General features: G+C 44.2%; 1 protein-coding gene across 7 annotated transcripts in view; it reads left to right on the top strand.

The window, feature by feature from the left end:
• Window positions 1-17,500, top strand: part of LOC132860500 (probable E3 ubiquitin-protein ligase HERC1) — a 52,141-nt gene that overhangs the window by 283 nt on the left and 34,358 nt on the right. For 6 of the 7 annotated variants that reach the window (XM_060891733.1, XM_060891737.1, XM_060891732.1 and 3 more), the window contains exons 2-20: window positions 4,618-5,590; window positions 8,035-8,130; window positions 8,806-8,991; window positions 10,090-10,401; window positions 10,641-10,737; window positions 10,868-11,011; window positions 11,391-11,518; window positions 11,683-11,827; window positions 11,935-12,106; window positions 12,648-12,782; window positions 12,890-13,055; window positions 13,816-13,941; window positions 15,003-15,224; window positions 15,336-15,488; window positions 15,587-15,719; window positions 15,888-16,085; window positions 16,240-16,455; window positions 16,569-16,742; window positions 17,168-17,282. In XM_060891733.1, the coding sequence (XP_060747716.1) occupies window positions 4,658-5,590; window positions 8,035-8,130; window positions 8,806-8,991; window positions 10,090-10,401; window positions 10,641-10,737; window positions 10,868-11,011; window positions 11,391-11,518; window positions 11,683-11,827; window positions 11,935-12,106; window positions 12,648-12,782; window positions 12,890-13,055; window positions 13,816-13,941; window positions 15,003-15,224; window positions 15,336-15,488; window positions 15,587-15,719; window positions 15,888-16,085; window positions 16,240-16,455; window positions 16,569-16,742; window positions 17,168-17,282 (3,851 nt within the window). In that variant the 5' untranslated portion in view covers window positions 4,618-4,657. The remainder of the gene's footprint in view (window positions 1-4,617; window positions 5,591-8,034; window positions 8,131-8,805; window positions 8,992-10,089; window positions 10,402-10,640; window positions 10,738-10,867; window positions 11,012-11,390; window positions 11,519-11,682; window positions 11,828-11,934; window positions 12,107-12,647; window positions 12,783-12,889; window positions 13,056-13,815; window positions 13,942-15,002; window positions 15,225-15,335; window positions 15,489-15,586; window positions 15,720-15,887; window positions 16,086-16,239; window positions 16,456-16,568; window positions 16,743-17,167; window positions 17,283-17,500) is intronic. The other variant, XM_060891734.1, reaches the window with a different exon arrangement.

The following is a 17,500-nucleotide window of genomic DNA, read 5'->3' as shown; positions in this document are numbered from 1 at the left end:
TTCTCTTACATGCTCGGGGTTTAAGTGATTTAACGCAGATTTAGCGCGGATTTATAACACTGTATTGTGAGCTGTAAATAAATAACGCAGTATTTTGAGCTGTCACTTTGTTTTTTAGCCGTTTTAAACCCTGAGCTAAAGCTAAAGCTAACCACACTGTCATTGTCCATTAACGCCTCGCTTTCACTCCTGCAGTATTTCTCTGTCAAGTCTGTCAACATCTCGGATTTATTCACTTTATTAAGTGTGTGTGTGGTGTCTGTGTGTGTGTGTGTGTGTGTGTGTGTGTGTTTGTGTGTGTGGTGTTTGTATGTGGTGTTTGTGTGTCTGTGTCTGTGTGTGTGTGTGTGCTGTTTGTGTGTGTGTCTGTGCTGTTTGTGTGTGTTTTTGTGTGTGTGTTGTGTGTGTGTTGTTTGTGTGTGTTGTGTGTGTTTTGTGTGTGTTGTTTGTGTGTGTATGTTTTGTGTGTGTGTGTGCGCGCGCGTGTGTGTGTGTGTGTGTGTGTGTGCGCCACTTGTTTGACAGTTTTATGGTGTTTATTTATGTGTGTTTCAGTTGGAAGATTTGATAAAATAAAATATTTATGTACATATAATTTCCATAAAATCCGCATTCCTAAATATTTCAGACACATTAAAATGGTTGTGTATCTTTACTCGTCATAGCAAAGAAAAAATAAAATGGAATATCTAGATTTTTCTTTAAAGGGGCGGTTTGTGAATTTAGGGCTTCCACAAATTCGTTATCTTTTGTGTTTGTCGACTGATAAATAACATAAAACTCAGACTGCGACGTGTAATGGACAACGACGTGGGTCACCGAGTCCAGTAATTATTGACCGACGAGAAGAAAAAAAAAACATCTCTTCATGTGCTGTTGTAGAAAAATAATGAACTTGACCAGCTTCGTTAATCAGCTTCATCGCACCGTCTCGTCGTTGATTATTTTCTTGCGGAAACGCACGCTGTTGCGTTACGATCTAAAACCGCAGAAGATAAAAGAGCAAAGATTTCTCTGAGATACGACGTGTACGATTTATAGAATAGTTCATTGTAATATGGCCCAGCGCTGGAAGAACCGTCCGAGTCGTCCTTTTTAACCAGAACCGGGTTCGTCCGTGTGTTTTTTTCTGGATTTAATGACCAAACTGTTAAAAAATATTATTAATTAATAATATATTATTATTTTTCTATGAGCTGTGTTCAGCTTTGACAGGATTATAATCATGATCAGGATAAAGTACAGAGGTCTGGACCTAGAACCGAAATAGTGCTGCAGGGACCGACGAAGGGGTCCAATCACATCAACACCTTATTTTAGACTGTAGTTATTCTGCCACCTTGTGGAAGATTGAGGACATTTAGGGTGTGGTCTTTAACCCAGCCGCCCCAACAAAGCAGTGTAACGCCACAAGCCTACATGAAGTCAGGAATCCTTGCGTTTGTTGTCACATTCGCCGGTGCGTTTCTGCAGCGTGGATTAAAACATCAAAGACGTTGTGACAGATTTTGTGAAGTCCAGACTCACTATCACCAGCTTCAAGGTTGATGAAGACTGGACTAAATTTTGAAGAGAATCAGTGCAGCAGTTATGAAACAATCTGAACCGTCGGGCATGAAGTAATCAGATGTGACAGACTGATACATCTAAAATGGAGCTGTTTGAATGATCAGACTTAAAGCAACCAGAATCATCAGACGCGAAAGAACCCGTAGCGTCGGACGAGCGGTCTGATCCGCAGGGCTGATTACAAACGCTGAATCGGTCACACCCAGTCCAGGTGTCGCTGGTGCTTGGACCCCTTAATCATCTCATGGTATTAAAGGTGCCCTTCCACACAAAACTGTTTTTACTTGTATTTTTTGATATGTGTTAGGTCCATATGTGTGTGTGTTGTGTCGTGAATGTGAAAACGAACTGTTACCTCCCCGGTCAGTTCTAAACACTTAAAGGAAATAAGGGGAGAAATCAGGTCAGTTGGAAAAGCTGCTCAGTGTGACGTCAGAGTGACTGAGCTCATTACTATTCATGAGCTCGCCCACTTGAGACCACGCCCCCAGAATTCGTGTAGCTCAGTGAGTTTCCTATACAGCAAGGATGGCTGAACGTCAGCGGGCTTGTGAAGAAGCCGTTCTGCCGCAATTCAAGGTGATTGTAAACAAAGTTCCTCTAGCCTAGGCTACTTATTGTGCTGGGTGAATGAATAGTCATGTTCTCATATCCTAGCGGTTAGCCAATCGGAGCCAAGCAGCATAGCTCATTTGAATATTCATGAGAACTGGCGCAAATCGAGCTGAATCTTCCTGCAGGTTTTCTATATAACACTAGAATGGCTTGAAACAAGGTAACCAAGGCATTATTTCCACAAAACAATGTTACAGAGTCCATGATAAACTTCAGACATTACCACAAAAGTAATGACATACGTGTGGCAGGGCATCTTTAATGTTACACTTAGACATAAACTAATAAATCTGAGCCACATTACAGGAATTAGTCTGGTCTTCATTGCAACATTGCAGATTTTCTACCCTTGCCCTTCTCCACCCCAACTGTGTAAACCTGTCAGTGTCTGTGGTGTGTGAGGGTCTGGCACGTCACCGAGATCCTGACGTCCTGTGAAACACGATCGGCGTCCCACAAAGTCAAGGCCAGAGTTCACACCGGATCACACCGGAGCCACGTCTCTGTTGTTAAAGATATTAAAGCCGGGATCGTCGGAGGACGGAGTAGCTTCGGCTCGTCAGGCTCCCAGCTACGTTTACGTGTATGAGATTTTGTGACGTGAAAACGTCGCCTTGTACACGTTTCCCAATGTACACCTTTTTCTTTTTATTACCGAAACATCACCAAGCCTGGTTTATGTTGTTTATTCCAGAAAAGCTAGACGTTCCTCATTAAATTTAATTGAACGTTGTCAATTTTAAGTACCAGGCGATAAAACGGAATAAAATTTCAATATTTAATGAATATGTAATGAACATCCGAAGGGAACGATAGAATCACTGAGATTCTGGACGTTTAATAAGATCTTTATCACGATGAGGTGTGTCGTTAGAGGAGAATAACACACAACAGGCTGTCGCGATGAAGCGGATCTGCTGTTATCGTTCGTTCCTGTTCTCGTTCTACGTTCTGTTCTCGTTCTCGTTCTTACGTTCTAGCAGCTATAAATAGTCCTTCCTTCGCCGGCCGCTCTGTGACAAGAAAAAAAAAAACAAGCTTGTGACTATAACGACGGTGCGTAAACTCCTCCGTCTGTCCCGCAGCGCCGACGCCGGAGACGTCTTAGATACAACCTTCTAAACAATTCCACATATTTCTTGTTACGAGTCCTTTCGAATTAGCCGTTACTATAGTAACGAGCACTACTAGTGTATAAATATGTAGTACGGCTTATTGTGAAATGATCCGTCTCAAGTGAGCTCTGCTTCATATTTTAACGTCTGAAGCGATTAGCCACGTAACGGCGGTATCGATAGCAACACCGGCTCCTGCACGTGCTCCGTAAATCTAAATCTGGACTTCTAATGAGGTTAAAGGGTCACAGCCCCAACGCACCATCTGCTTCTTTTTTTATTTCCGTGCGTCCGCTACATAAGCGCCGCACACCTCCTTCTTTATCCCGAACCGGTCCAGACTCGTCCCACAGCCAAAGCTTTGAGATGCTTCCTGTTTTATTTTTATACTCAGAGAAACCATATAGCAGAGACGGTGTAATAAATTCCTCCAGAGCGAGACAGAGAGAAGTGCCTGCAGCTAGGACTTCTGGGTAATGGCCTCTTGGCCGTGAACCAGCGCATGGCGGGAAGTCATCCTGAGACGACGAGCGTCCGCACGGAGAGACGTATCCGATTAATCTAGACGGCTAACTTTAAAGAGCTAAGCAGCTGAACCACAAAGCAGACTACACAACAACAACAACAACAACAACAACAACAACAAGACTAATTATAACACAGTACCTGTCTCAGGTCACAGGATGAACACAGGATGTAGAGATGTTTTATATATGTTTTAACTTCAATTCTAATCGTCATTAAGTTATTTATAGCAGATTTATTACACTGTAATTACAATTGTAATTACAACCAAATATTATTTAATTATATTAATTAAAAGTATATCGTGACTTATTTTTAATTGTCTTATAAAAATGAACATTTATAAGTGTAAGTTAGCTTTTATTACTTTTATACAGTGAATTTGAAAAAAAGTCCTTTTTATTTATTTATTATTTTTTTTTGTAATCAATATTTTATACTACTGACGATTTTTTTAAAGATGTATTTTTAAATGTGCCGATTACTTTAAAAGACCTGCGTCGTGATGACACCGAGGACGAGATTTTAAAACGTACTGTTTACGCCAAGCTGAGACTTTTAATATCGACCGATTTCTTTTAAATGTTAAGCACTAATTAGGTTCAGAAGGTAAGATACGATCCCGACGGGTAGAATCGCTTTTATCCGGCGAGACGTGATGATGTTATTATTTTACACGTGATTAGTGAAAGATGCTGATTAGATGCTGAAAGGTGATTTAGTGAATGATTAGTTTTAACAGATAAAGTGAATCTTGATGAGCTTGTGTGTGTGTGAATGTTTTGCCCCTCAGCTGTTTGCCCCCTGGGTGTGTAAGAGGATAATGCTCAGCCATGGTGCCTTGTCAGACCCACGTCATGCTGAAGTGGCAGGAGCACCTGAACAGCTCCTGGGCGGCGGAGGACAGCACGCAGACCGCCACTCGAACCGGTGCCTCGTCTCTCTACGCCAAGCTGCTCCACCACAAGGAGGCGATGGCTCTGGCGCTGCCGGTTCAGGACTTGCTCGGTCCACGCCTTCCTGACTTCCAGCACGACTCCAGCGCAGACGAGGAACGCGACGAGTACCTGCGGGCGCTCCTGCGTAGCCAGCGCTGCCTCGGACATCGTGTCCTCGCCCACTGGCCTTTCTCCATCTCTTTACATCAGCGTCTTGTGGCACTGCAGAGGATCTACTACGCCCTTCATACCAAGTACCACGACCGCTTTCGCAACCCTCCTCCGCCTCATCCGGGCTCCTCGGGGCCGGACGGCGGAGCACTGGAGCCGGTTTCTGATCTGAATCAATCGGGCATCAGAGGCAGGACGTCATCCGGGACGGACGTGCTGATTGAAATGGGCGTGCGTACGGGGCTGAGCCTCCTGTTCGCTCTGCTGAGGCAGAACTGGCAGCGCGGGAACCTCGAGGACGTCACCCTGTGCAACGACGTCCTCAGCACGGCCCGTTCGGTGCTTTCGGCCCTGCCGCCGCTCTCGTTAGCTAACGAGAACAAGATGGCGCCGGTGGGCCTGGAGTGCATGGCACAGGTGGGCAACTTTCTGAAGAAGACGGCGGCGAGCGGGCGAGGGGCGGATCCGGCCGGTCGGCGCCTGGCACTCGAGCTCCTGCTGAGCATCGCCGTGCAGCGAGGAGCCCTGCGCTTCCTGCTGGAGTGGGTGGAGGTGGCGCTAGCAGCTTCATCTTCATCTTCGTTTCCGCCTTCAGAGCCGTTGACCGTCAGCTATGAGCTCATCGTTCAGATCCTGCAGCAGATGAGACAGTGCTCAGTAAGTGCTTGCTTTTTTTTCCCCCTCGTACAACATTCGTCATAGCAACAAACCCCAAACACTTTATGCTATAATTAAAGGGGCAGTTTGTAATCTGATCATCTTCTGCTGCTGCCTGCAGAAACACGTAGCCACCTCAATCTCCAGCTCCGTTTAAAGCACATTTAAAGGAAAAGCAGCAAGGCTTAGCAGCTGTGTTCTGCCTGGGGGCGGAGCTTATTTCAGGGCCAGAAAAAAAAACAAAGAAGCTTACCAGATCTACCGAATAAAAATATTACCACTTACAATTTTAACAGTATTTTGTCAGAAAATCATTTAGAAAAACAGATTACACGTTTAAAAGTAGGAAACCTAACTTATTATTGATTATTAAAATCAAGTGTTAATTATTTAATTGTACGTGCACTGGGGTTCTAGATGGTTTGTAGGGTGTTGCTAACAGGTTAATCTGATGATAATTGGTTGCTAGGGTGTTGCTAGGTGCTTGTCATGATAATCCAGGTTATTCCTGGGGCGTTGCTATGGTATTTATGGCAGTTGTTAGGGTGTTGCTATACGGTTGTTATCCCATCGTATCTGGTTGCTAGGGTAGCGCTTGTTACTTGCTGTAGTGTTATAAGCAGTTGCTAGAGTATCGCTAGCTGGTTGCTATGGTATTCCAGGTGTTTTTATGATGTTGCTAGGTTGCTGCTGTGGGGTCTCAGCTGGTTGCTTAGATGTTTGGAGGTTTCTCCTAAATATCCCAGATGGTTGCTAGGGATTATCACCGATGGTAATGAAAAACCTCTGACTGTGCTACACGGAACCCTCGAGAACTCGTGGTTCTAACGTTACACGCCGGCGCACGTGAATTGTTCTAGAGGTGCGTTTGTGAGTCGGAGCAACAGCCACCGGTGCAGATCAGATCACTGATGTGTAGCTAATGGACGCCTTGTAATATACAGTACATAATGTATCTCACACACACACACACACACACACACACACACACACACACACACACACACACACACTGTTCAGTTTCTTTTTAGCTGAACACTTTGTTCTCGTACTCCTGCATTAGCGGCGTGAGTGCACAGGATTACACGCCCTTTCACCGTAGAAAACTCTCTCTCTCTCTCTCTCTCTCTCTGTCTCTCTCTCTCTCTCTCTGTCTCTCTCTGTCTCTCTCTCTCTCTGTCTGTCTCTCTCTCTCTCTCTCTCTCTCTCTCTCTGTCTCTGTCTCTCTCTCTCTCTCTCTCTCTCTCTCTTTCTCTCTCTCTCTCTCTCTCTCTCTCTCTCTCTGTCTCTGTCTCTCTCTCTCTCTCTCTCTCTCTCTCTCTCTCTCTCTCTCTCTCTCTCTCTCTCTCTCTGTCTCTCTCTCTCTCTGTCTCTCTCTCTCTGTCTCTCTCTCTCTCTCTGTCTCTCTCTCTCTCTCTCTCTCTCTCTCTGTCTCTGTCTCTCTTTCTGTCTCTCTCTCTCTCTCTGTCTCTCTCTCTCTCTCTCTCTCTGTCTCTCTCTCTCTGTCTCTCTCTCTCTCTGTCTCTCTCTCTCTCTGTCTCTCTCTCTCTTTCTCTCTCTCTCTCTCTCTCTCTCTCTCTCTCTCTCTCTCTCTCTCGTCTTCTCACCTGAGCGACAGAGTCTCGTAGGCTTATGAGTCTCCAGACAAAAACGCAGCATTAAATCCTGCAGTGAAAATAATCACTCCGTCAATCGTTTAAGTCGAATTAAGACTTTTAAAGATTCAGTAGAAAATGAGCTTTTTTTTTTTTTTTTTTTTTTTACTCAGAGTGCGATTTCGTTTTAAAAACTGTTGTATAAAGATACATCGATTCCTGCGATATTATTCATCACACTATTAGGGGAAATAAATCCTGACATCATTCACAGTTTTTTTTTTTTTTATTTTCTTCATCCGGCGTCGGAGGATGTCGAGGTTAGCGACTAATGGTGTAGGATTGCTTCCTTCTTTCTCGCCGCATGCATCCGTGCAGAAACCACGCAGAGGTAACGAGAGCTCGAGTCTCTCTCTCTGCACTTAGGCTCCATTTCCAGATCGATGATCTACACGATGCTGTTGATTCGTTAAGGATCTCAGTCTGAAGACGTCTGAGGACGTCACAGCTTCAGCTCTCTCACAAATCACTCACACTGGAGACTCACGTGTCCTTACGGAAAACTTCGCCCGACCGACGACCGCACGCCACTTCCTGATCCCTTCGAAGGATCGGTTACCGTGGAAACGATAACGAATTCAATATACGCACACCGTCAGAGCTGCTGTTACGGAAAAACACCTTCCGACCAATCAGAATTGAGAACAGCTCAGCAAGAGAAAAGATTATTAGAAACTAAACGCATCGCAGCATTTTTATGACTAATTTGCATATTCATGCATATTTATACTGTACAACACTCTGTTTGCTTGCGTAGTAAAATCACGCTGTGTTTGTTTACATTCGCAGGGTTTCCGCGGTGACCTCATCAACTCTCAGGTGCTTAAGAAGGATGCAGATGGACTCTGCAGTCTCTCCCATGTAGCACTGTGTCTCCTCGAGGAGGTGTGTGTGTGTGTGTGTGTGTGTGTGTGTGTGTGTGTGTGTGTGTGTTCTTGGCCTTGATTAAAGCCTCCTGCTGTTTCCTTCTGTTGGCGCTCGGTGTAGGAGACTTTGATGTCCTAATACATTTATTACTAAACTTTAATACAGGACACATTTTTACGATACAAGATTGTACATAAACTGCAACGTTGCATAAAACGTATTAATTACTTAATTTCTGGGCATTTTTTCCCCCCCAAAAGATTTTTCCACTTAATTCACATGATTTTTTTTTTTTTCTTTCAGTCAGGAAAGTATCATTTTTATAATTTTTTTGTTCCTTTTCTAAAATTCTTGCTGTTTTTAGATTTTTAGTTTTTAGTTTTTAAAGTCCGTTTAGACTTTAACGTTGTCATATAGATTATTTGTCTTCTTCTTTAAAAAAAGTTATTCTTGCGTCCCCTCTTTTCTTGTGACTTTTGACGACCGTCTCTACGACGATGTCAATCATCTCGTGTGTGTCGGAGTAACGAACACGGCGAAAAAACGATTTTATATTTACGTTAATGCAAAATAATAACGTTGCTTTACTGCTACTGTCTGACCGCAAAGGTTTATGTACGGAATTTGATTAATGCTTAAATTAAAAATAAGTTGCATCATGATTTATTAAAAAATCGTGTGTGTGTGTTTCAGATCTGTACGCTGGCGTCTAGCTGTTTGAGCTCGTGCAGCGCGGGGACGCCGTGTCCTGGCACCGAGGCCGACGCCCTGGTGAAGGTGTTCGTCTGGGGCAGTAACAGCAGTCATCAGCTGGCCGAGGGAACGCTGGAGAAAATCCTCCAGCCCAAACTCGCACAGGGCTTCAGCGACGCACAAGTGGTACCGTCTCGCCGAACAGACCGATCGTAGTCTCAGGCTGCTGCTGGGTTTAGATCTAATCTAAATTTTAATCTACTAAAACTTACTGTACCGATCCAAGATGATGTCGTTTCATTTATACACTCGGGTCCAGTTAATAATACGTACACCGGAAGAAGTGTTTATATTTCCTTTATTGTTTCTTATAGTTTATGAGGTTATAAGAAGTTATCGTTTAATATTTTCCAGGATTCAGGAGCGCTGTGTTGTAAAATGGTTCTTCTTTGATCTATGGGAGGGCATAAGGATGTTTTAATTTGCATATTCATACATATTAATTAATGTTCGTGTTTAAGTGTTTAATCAGTCACAAAAATCTGGTCGTTATTATTTATTTATATATATATATATATTGTATATACATACATGTACAGTTGTGCTCTAAAGTTTGCATACCCTGGGAGAATTTGCATGATGTGAAGGCAAAACAAATGAATTTATTTCTTATAGGACTCAAGTCAATGTACGGGATAACAAAATGACACAATCATCAAACTAAACGTAACACAAAAGAAAATAAGGAAATAATCTGTTCAAACGTTTGCACGCCTTTAGTTCTTTATATCATTTATTGCCCCCCTTTGCCATCAGTTTCTCCTAACTGCCCTAATTTTATTCATGAATCAGAGTCACAAATATGAATCCCGAATCAGATAAATCATTAAATAAGAATCATGAATTAGAAGAATCTTAGTTATGAATCAGAGTCACAAATAAGAATCATGAATCAGTTCAATCATTAAATTAGAATCATGAATCAGATGCCCTGCCCCTGGAGCTCACACAGCCCCAAAACATCAGAGATCCACCACCATGCTTTACAGCGGGGATGACTATTTATGTACAGACACTAATTACAATTGCAGAGCCGCAGACATGGAAACGTCCCTTTAATAAGCATTTAAATGTCTGTGTGTGTCGACCTGCGTGTTTATAATGTGGCCAAACATTCAAGGGGATGTAAACTTTTGATCAGGTTGTTTAGGTGAGTTCAGTTATCATTATTGACTACGACAAGCTCCGTAAACTGCTCTTGTTTGTGATCATGTGTGTGTGCAGATAGAGGCGGGGCAGTACTGCACGTTCTCCGTCTCATCAGACGGCTCCGTCAGGGCTTGCGGAAAAGGAAGCTACGGCCGCCTCGGCCTCGGAGACTCCAACAACCAGTCGGTGCCCAAGAAGCTGGTGCTGGACCCTCCACGCTGCATGAGGAAGGTTTCCTCGTCCAAAGGCTCGGACGGACACACGCTGGCCGTCACGGTGGAGGGTGAAGTGTTCAGCTGGGGAGACGGAGACTACGGCAAGCTGGGCCACGGGAACAGTGCCACCCAAAAATACCCCAAGATCATCCAGGGACCCCTGCTGGGGAAGGTGAGGAGACGGGGTCCGGCTCTGACACCCTCACACAGCCGGGTTTATTACCCCGAGGTGTACAATTATCACCTGAAGCTCTTCTGTTGCTATGCGTAAAGTTTTTGCCCCTCCCCTGTTGGTCCTGCTCATTATGTTCACTGGAACTGGTTTGGGTTTAAAAATGACGTTTCCCATAATGCATTGCACTTCAACGTTAATATTGGAGTTATTAAAAATCATCTGCTCCTGGTTGTCAGGTGGTGGTGTGTGTGTCCGCTGGCTACAGACACAGTGCAGCCGTGACCAACGACGGAGAGCTGTACACCTGGGGAGAGGGAGACTTCGGGCGCCTCGGTATACCTCTCTGTCTGTCTCTATCTCTTTCTCTTTCTACCTTACTCTTTCTCTGTCTTTGACTCTCTCTCTCTCTCTCTCTCTCTCTCTCTCTCTCCCTCTCTCTCTCTCTCCCTCTCCCTCTCTCTAGGCCACAGTGACAGTCACAGCCGGAATGTTCCGACCCTGGTGAAGGACATCAGTGGCGTGGGCCAGGCGGCGTGTGGCAGCTCTCACACGGTGGCTGTGGCTCAGGACGGACGCGTCGTCTGGTCATTTGGAGGAGGAGACAACGGTCAGTTACACAACACACACGATCCACTTCACACATCTCTCACTCAGAAAAAAAAAGTGTTAATCTGTATGTGATAAATTCAGTTTTGAACATCAGTCATCGTCAGAGACACATTTCTACATATCTTTTAAATGTTTAAAGTATATGTACTTATCTGACTATATGTAGTGTGTGTATATATATTGTGTGTGTGTGTGTATATATATATATATATAATATGTCAATTATAAAAAAAATAAATAATCTGAAATAAAATACACTAATTATTAATATTTTAATTACAATTAGAATTAGACTAAGGCACTTAGCTCTCTCTGTTTGTGTGTGTGTGTGTGTGTGTGTGTGTGTGTGTGTGTGTGTGTGTGTGTGTGTTTTACAGGTAAACTAGGACATGGTGACACAAACCGTGTGTACAGACCTAAAGTAATCGAAGCTTTGCACGGCTACATCATTAGGAAAGTGTGTGCTGGGAGTCAGTGCTCACTGGCCCTGACTTCTGCCGGACAGGTACCACACACACACACACACACACACACACAGACACACACACACTCTCACATACACACACAGGCCTTTCACACCCCCTTGTGGATATTAGGTGTCACTGCACACTCTTATCACCACTAATTAGCCATGAATTGTGTGTGTGTGTGTGTGTGTGTGTGTTGCAGGTGTTTGCCTGGGGCTGTGGCTCATGTCTAGGCTGCGGTTCATCCGAAACAACGTCACTTAGACCACGCTTTATCGAGGAGATGAGTGTCACTAAGATCATAGACATCTCATGTGGTGACAGCCACTGTCTCGCTCTGTCTCACGGTGTGTGTGTGTGTGTGTGTGTGTGTGTGTTTGTCAGTCTGTCAGTAAGCGTTTACACAGATTTATATGTCCTGGGTTTTTGTTAAATACAGAGACTTTGTTTTCAGAAAACGAGGTGTACGCCTGGGGAAACAACGCCATGGGTCAGTGCGGACAAGGCCACACGTCAACACCCATCACCAAACCTAAGAAGGTGATTGGTTTGGAGGGCGTGTCCATCCAGCAGATCACAGCAGGAACCTCCCACAGTCTGGCGTGGACCGCCGTCCCTACGGACAGGTACACGGCGATTACGTCATTCCAGTTGTACATGGATTCTGATTGGGCAGAAGGCTTCGATTAAACACCGTTAACAGCAGCTCTGCTCTAATAATCGTTTCTATAGTAACAGCTTCTCCATGGAGACCGGCGTTAAACACGTCACTAATAATAAACAGATTAAAAACGTGTGCGATCGTTCATTCGGTGATGTGTTCTGAAAGGAGACGTTTTTTTAATGTTTATGAAAGGAGTCTCTTGTGGCACTGATAACTACGGCTACCTTAAAGATTTAATTTAAAGATCTTTTTATCTATTGGACCAATTAGTTGCTGTGAAGCACATAACTAAAGCGTTAGGAGACCCAGAACTAACACAACGTGACACTAATTAATAAACACCACATCAGATAGACACACACACACACACACACACACTTCTGTGGGTCCGAGTACATTAGTGTAATGGATATTTTGGAGACGATCCCAGGTTTTTGAAAGACGCTGCTCTGTGTGTGTGTGTGTGTGTGTGTGTGTGTGTGTGTGTGTGTCTATCTGTGCAGACAGCTGGTGGCATGGCACAGGCCGTTCTGTGTGGATTTGGAGGAGAGCACGTTCACGTACCTACGCAGCTTCTTGGAGCGCTACTGCGACAGCATCAGCGAGGACACGCCATCTGCACCCTTTACCTCTAAGAGGTATTTATACACACACAAGTTCACCCAGATGAGACTGTGGAACGTGTGTCATTTACCCCAGGTCTGTCCTTTCATACCTCTGTTTTCTCTTCCTCTCTGTTTCTCAGGGAACATCATCAGTTTGTGCTGTTGTGTATGAAGCTTCTGTCCATCCACCTGTCTTTGGCTCACGCCGGAGGAACCGGGGCCACGGTGCTCGGAGCTCAGGGGAGACCCATCCGCAACCTGCTCTTCAGACTGATCGACTCTGATGTGCCCGACTCTCTACAGCAGGTCCACTACCCGCTATCAGCTATCTAAACTCTCAGACTGGGTTATGTAACACTTAAGAGTTTCTTAAGAAAAATTGTCCTTGTTTTTAAATCAAATGAGAATCATGAATCAGATGAATCATTAAATTCAAATCATGAATCAGAATCTTAGTTATGAATCAGAGTCACAATTAAGAATCATGAATCAGATAAATCATTAAATTAGAATCATGAATTAGAATCTTAGTTATGAATCAGAGTCACAAATAAGAATCATGAATCAGATCAATCATTAAATTAGAATCATGAATTAGAATTTTAGTTATGAATCAGAGTCACAAATAAGAATCATGAATCAGATGAATCATTAAATTCAAATCATGAATCAGTATCTTAGTTATGAATCAGAGTCACAAAAAAGAATCATGAATCAGATCAATCATTAAATTAGCAGATGATTCATGATCTTTTTTCTGCGGATGTTACGTAACAACTATAAATAAATAAAGTCAAAAGTGTGATTTTTCTATTCTATTAAATAAAAATGATCATCGTCACCAGATTATTGTGGTATTCAAGGAAATAATTTCACGAATCAATCAGAAACCAGACTTGTGCACATATATTGTAATTAAGGAATAAATCTTTGCTGCGTTAGGAGATTAGTCATCACCATGGTTACTGTTACCACCCCAAACAGAGTGCTTCATTCTGTACATTGTATAACTTTGGAGTCTCGTAGCAGGTTTAAGTGATGATTAACGTATTTCTGGTGTGTGTAGGCGGTGATGAACACACTGTCGATCGGAGCGTCACTGTTGCTTCCTCCTCTCAGGGAGAGAACTGAACTGCTGCACTCGCTGCTACCTCAGGGCCCGGAGAGCTGGGAAAGTCTCTCTAAAGGACAGGTGCACAAACTTTTGTCACTACATCCAGACCCCTCACATGTTGTAGCTGAAGTAAGAGCACATTCTTCTTCCTAATGGACAGTTTTAGTATCCTGAATTATCAGATACCAGATGGCACATAAACTCTCTGAGCCGTGTTGTAGGGGCTGAATCGTTTCTTTAATCTAGAGGACATTTGTTATGTCTCATGCTTCTTGTGTCCACCTGCCTGCTTCATTATAGCTACATGTCTGTATTTCTGTGGTTTTGTCCATCTATTTTTTCCCCTGAAATTGTTTGTTTCTCAATCGTGTATCACAAGTAGTTTTCAGAAAGTCATCAAAAATCTCATTTACGAATGAATCGTCATGAGTCATTAGAGTCATGAATCAGAGTCATTAGAGTCATGAACCAGAGTCTCAATCAAAATTATGAATCAAAGTCATTACAGACATGAATCAGAGTCATTAGAGTCATGAATCAGAGTCATTACAGACATGGATCAGAGTCATTAGAGTCATGAATCAGAGTAACAAGAGTCATGAACCAGAGTCTCAATCAAAATTATGAATCGAAGTCATTACAGACATGGATCAGAGTCATTAGAGTCATGAATCAGAGTAACAAGAGTCATGAACCAGAGTCTCAATCAAAATTATGAATCGAAGTCATTACAGACATGGATCAGAGTCATTAGAGTCATGAATCAGAGTAACAAGAGTCATGAACCAGAGTCTCAATCAAAATTATGAATCGAAGTCATTACAGACATGGATCAGAGTCATTAGAGTCATGAATCAGAGTAACAAGAGTCATGAACCAGAGTCTCAATCAAAATTATGAATCAGTCATTAGTGACATGAGTCATGGGGTAAAGCTTCATATCAGATAAATGAATCAAAAGTGAAATAAATCAGATTTCTGAATCAGAATCATGACACAGGTTCATTATTCTGATTGACTTATTTCTCGTAGCGTCTTGAGCCAGAGTCACGAAAGTTCCACTAGAGAGGCTGCGAATTCAAGTGTCCAGATTTAATCTGCAGAGTACATCCAGACTGTGTATCTGCTCTTGTCCTCAGCGTCTACAGTTGAACATGGTGCTGAACAGTCTCCAGGAGCAGAGTCATGTAGCTTCCCTGCTGGGTTACAGCTCTCCAGGGGAACTCGGTGCTAACATGCCCCCTCCTGCCTCACCTGAGCGGCCCGCGGTCCCCACTACCTCCAGCACAGAGGCCCAGGATCACCTGCACCTGGCTGAAGTGCTGCTCAAAACCCTTCTACTAAGCATCGGCTTCTACACGGTCAGTCGGGAACCGATCCATGGTGACCGTGCCAGACGATACTGATGTAAATCTTCTACAACTGATTTATTCGAACCTGTATTGTGTGTTGATTGTCGTGGTTGCGTGTAGGAGCGTGCCTTCGGGGAACTGGAGAAAAACAGCGATAAGCAGCAGTCCAGTCCGGCTCAGAAACAGACCGAAGCTCCATCTCACTTCCACCACCTGCTGTCAGCGCTGCATAAACACCTGCTGGCTCACTGCTACATCTACACCAACACCGAGGTGCTCGTTCTACTCTCTTTATTATCTAGCTAGCACTAGACGAGCGTGTTAGATTTCATGGCACGTTTTCTAACCTGGACGTGTTCGCCTGTTTGTAGGACGACGGCAGCGTGACGTTGCTGCATAAGCACCTGTGTCTGCTGTTACCCTACGCCGCCGAGACGTTCGGGAGATCCACCGTGCTGCTGGAGGAGAGCTCGCTGGACAAGAACGTCATCAATAAACTACACAGTAAGAAGGATGGACGTGTGTAGAAACGTAGAGCTTTACCTCTGAGTGTTACACGGTGCTGACACCGGAGACTCCGTCTATGAATGTTAAATAAACTACGAGGAATCTTCACCATATCAACAATGTACAACGATGTGTGTGTGTCTGTGTGTGTGTGTGTGTGTGTAGCGGTGTTGTACGGCTCCGTAGGAGGCAGTCTCCTGTGTCAGGTGATCTATTCTCTGCTTCTGCTGCCCCTGGGCGTGGTCAGGCCTCTCCTTCCTCACCTGACGTCTCTCCTCGAACATCTAAACGAGCTGAACGTTCACCTGCCCGACACACACCTGCAGGAGGAGCTGGAGCTTCAAGGTGTGAACACGTCTCCTGGTAAACGCTCACTCTTCACATCTCATCGCTTATCAACGACAAAACCAGCTTTACGTCACAAGCCTCGTGTCCCGTCTGTCGTCAGTGTAAAAACGCTCAACGCTAAGATGTTCTCCAAGATTTTAGATATTAATAACTCTCCTGCTTCTTCCAGATGTGCCAGAGGTGATCGAGCTTACTCCTGAATCAGAAACTAAACAAGACTGGGTGTGGCTTCTGGACCTGGAGAGAGCCGTGGCTTTGGCGATCGGTCGATGTCTGGGAGGGATGCTGCAGGGCCCACCCCCCTCCGCCCAGGAGAAGACGGCCGAGTTCTGGCTGAGTAACCCGCTCCTGAGGAACGGACTGGAGATGGACTTCGAACAGCTGGGTAAGTGCTTATCTTGTGTTCCTTAAATCCACCTCGTTCTCCTGGAAATGTAATGTAGTGTGTGAGAAACACGTCACAAACGTTATTTATTTATTCCTATCTCTTTCCCACAGACTCTGCCATGAGCTGGCTGACCGAGGCGGTGCTGCTCGGCTGCAGAGACGCCCGTCTAGCCGACCTCCATCTCTCCGAAGAGAACGCCACGCTGCTGGATCTGGCGTTAGGTTCCTCACGAGAACCTGCCAGCAGCCTCTGGAGGAAGATGAAGGAGTACTCGGTCAGCAGGGGTGAGGACTGACCTACAGGAGTAATAATAAGAAGAATCCTTTTCATTTCTAACATAAAGGATCAATAAAATAACTCAACTTCGTTTGAAATAAAATACATTAGAATTTAGATCACAGTCACGTTTGGGTTTTATTCCTCTTAATCCACAGCAAATTGTCATTGCTGAATGACACGTCATGCTTTTTTATCCATTTCTGGATATATTTAATGTTTTAGAACATAATAGGAGCTTTAAACCCTTAAAGAATAAATGTTCCAGATTCAACTCTGACACTGGAGACTCCTTCACTAAATGTTAAACAAACATCTCCGTGCTTTAAGAAAACATCAGAGACTACACAGTTAAAAACACAGCTGTCCTTGTGCATGATGTATTATTTATATCTGTGTGTGTGTGTGTGTGTGTGTGTGTGTGTGTGTGTAGACTGGGATGGCAGTGGTGCAGTAGGAGACGGTTTGCTGGAGACGGCATGTCGCTGCAGTCTTGCTGCTCTGCTTAAACACACTGGTCTGCAGGACGAGGCGTACTGGCAGGACAAGTGAGTCTCATTTCTCTCTCTCTCTCTCTCTCTCTCTCTCTCTCTCTCTCTCTCTCTCTCTCTGTCTCTCTCTCTCTCTCTCTCTCTCTGTCTCTGTCTCTCTCTCTATATTTCGCTCTCACTCTCTGTCTCTGTTTCTCTCTCTCTCTCTCTCTCTCTCTCTCTCTCTCTCTCTCTCTCTCCCTCTCTCTGTCTCTCTCTCTCTCTCTCTGTGTCTC

The sequence above is a fragment of the Tachysurus vachellii genome, chromosome 17, assembly GCF_030014155.1.
Source record: "Tachysurus vachellii isolate PV-2020 chromosome 17, HZAU_Pvac_v1, whole genome shotgun sequence".
Lineage (NCBI taxonomy): Eukaryota > Metazoa > Chordata > Actinopteri > Siluriformes > Bagridae > Tachysurus > Tachysurus vachellii.
The sequence above is the reverse complement of the archived record's forward strand: the minus strand, read 5'-3'. Positions and strand labels throughout refer to the sequence as shown.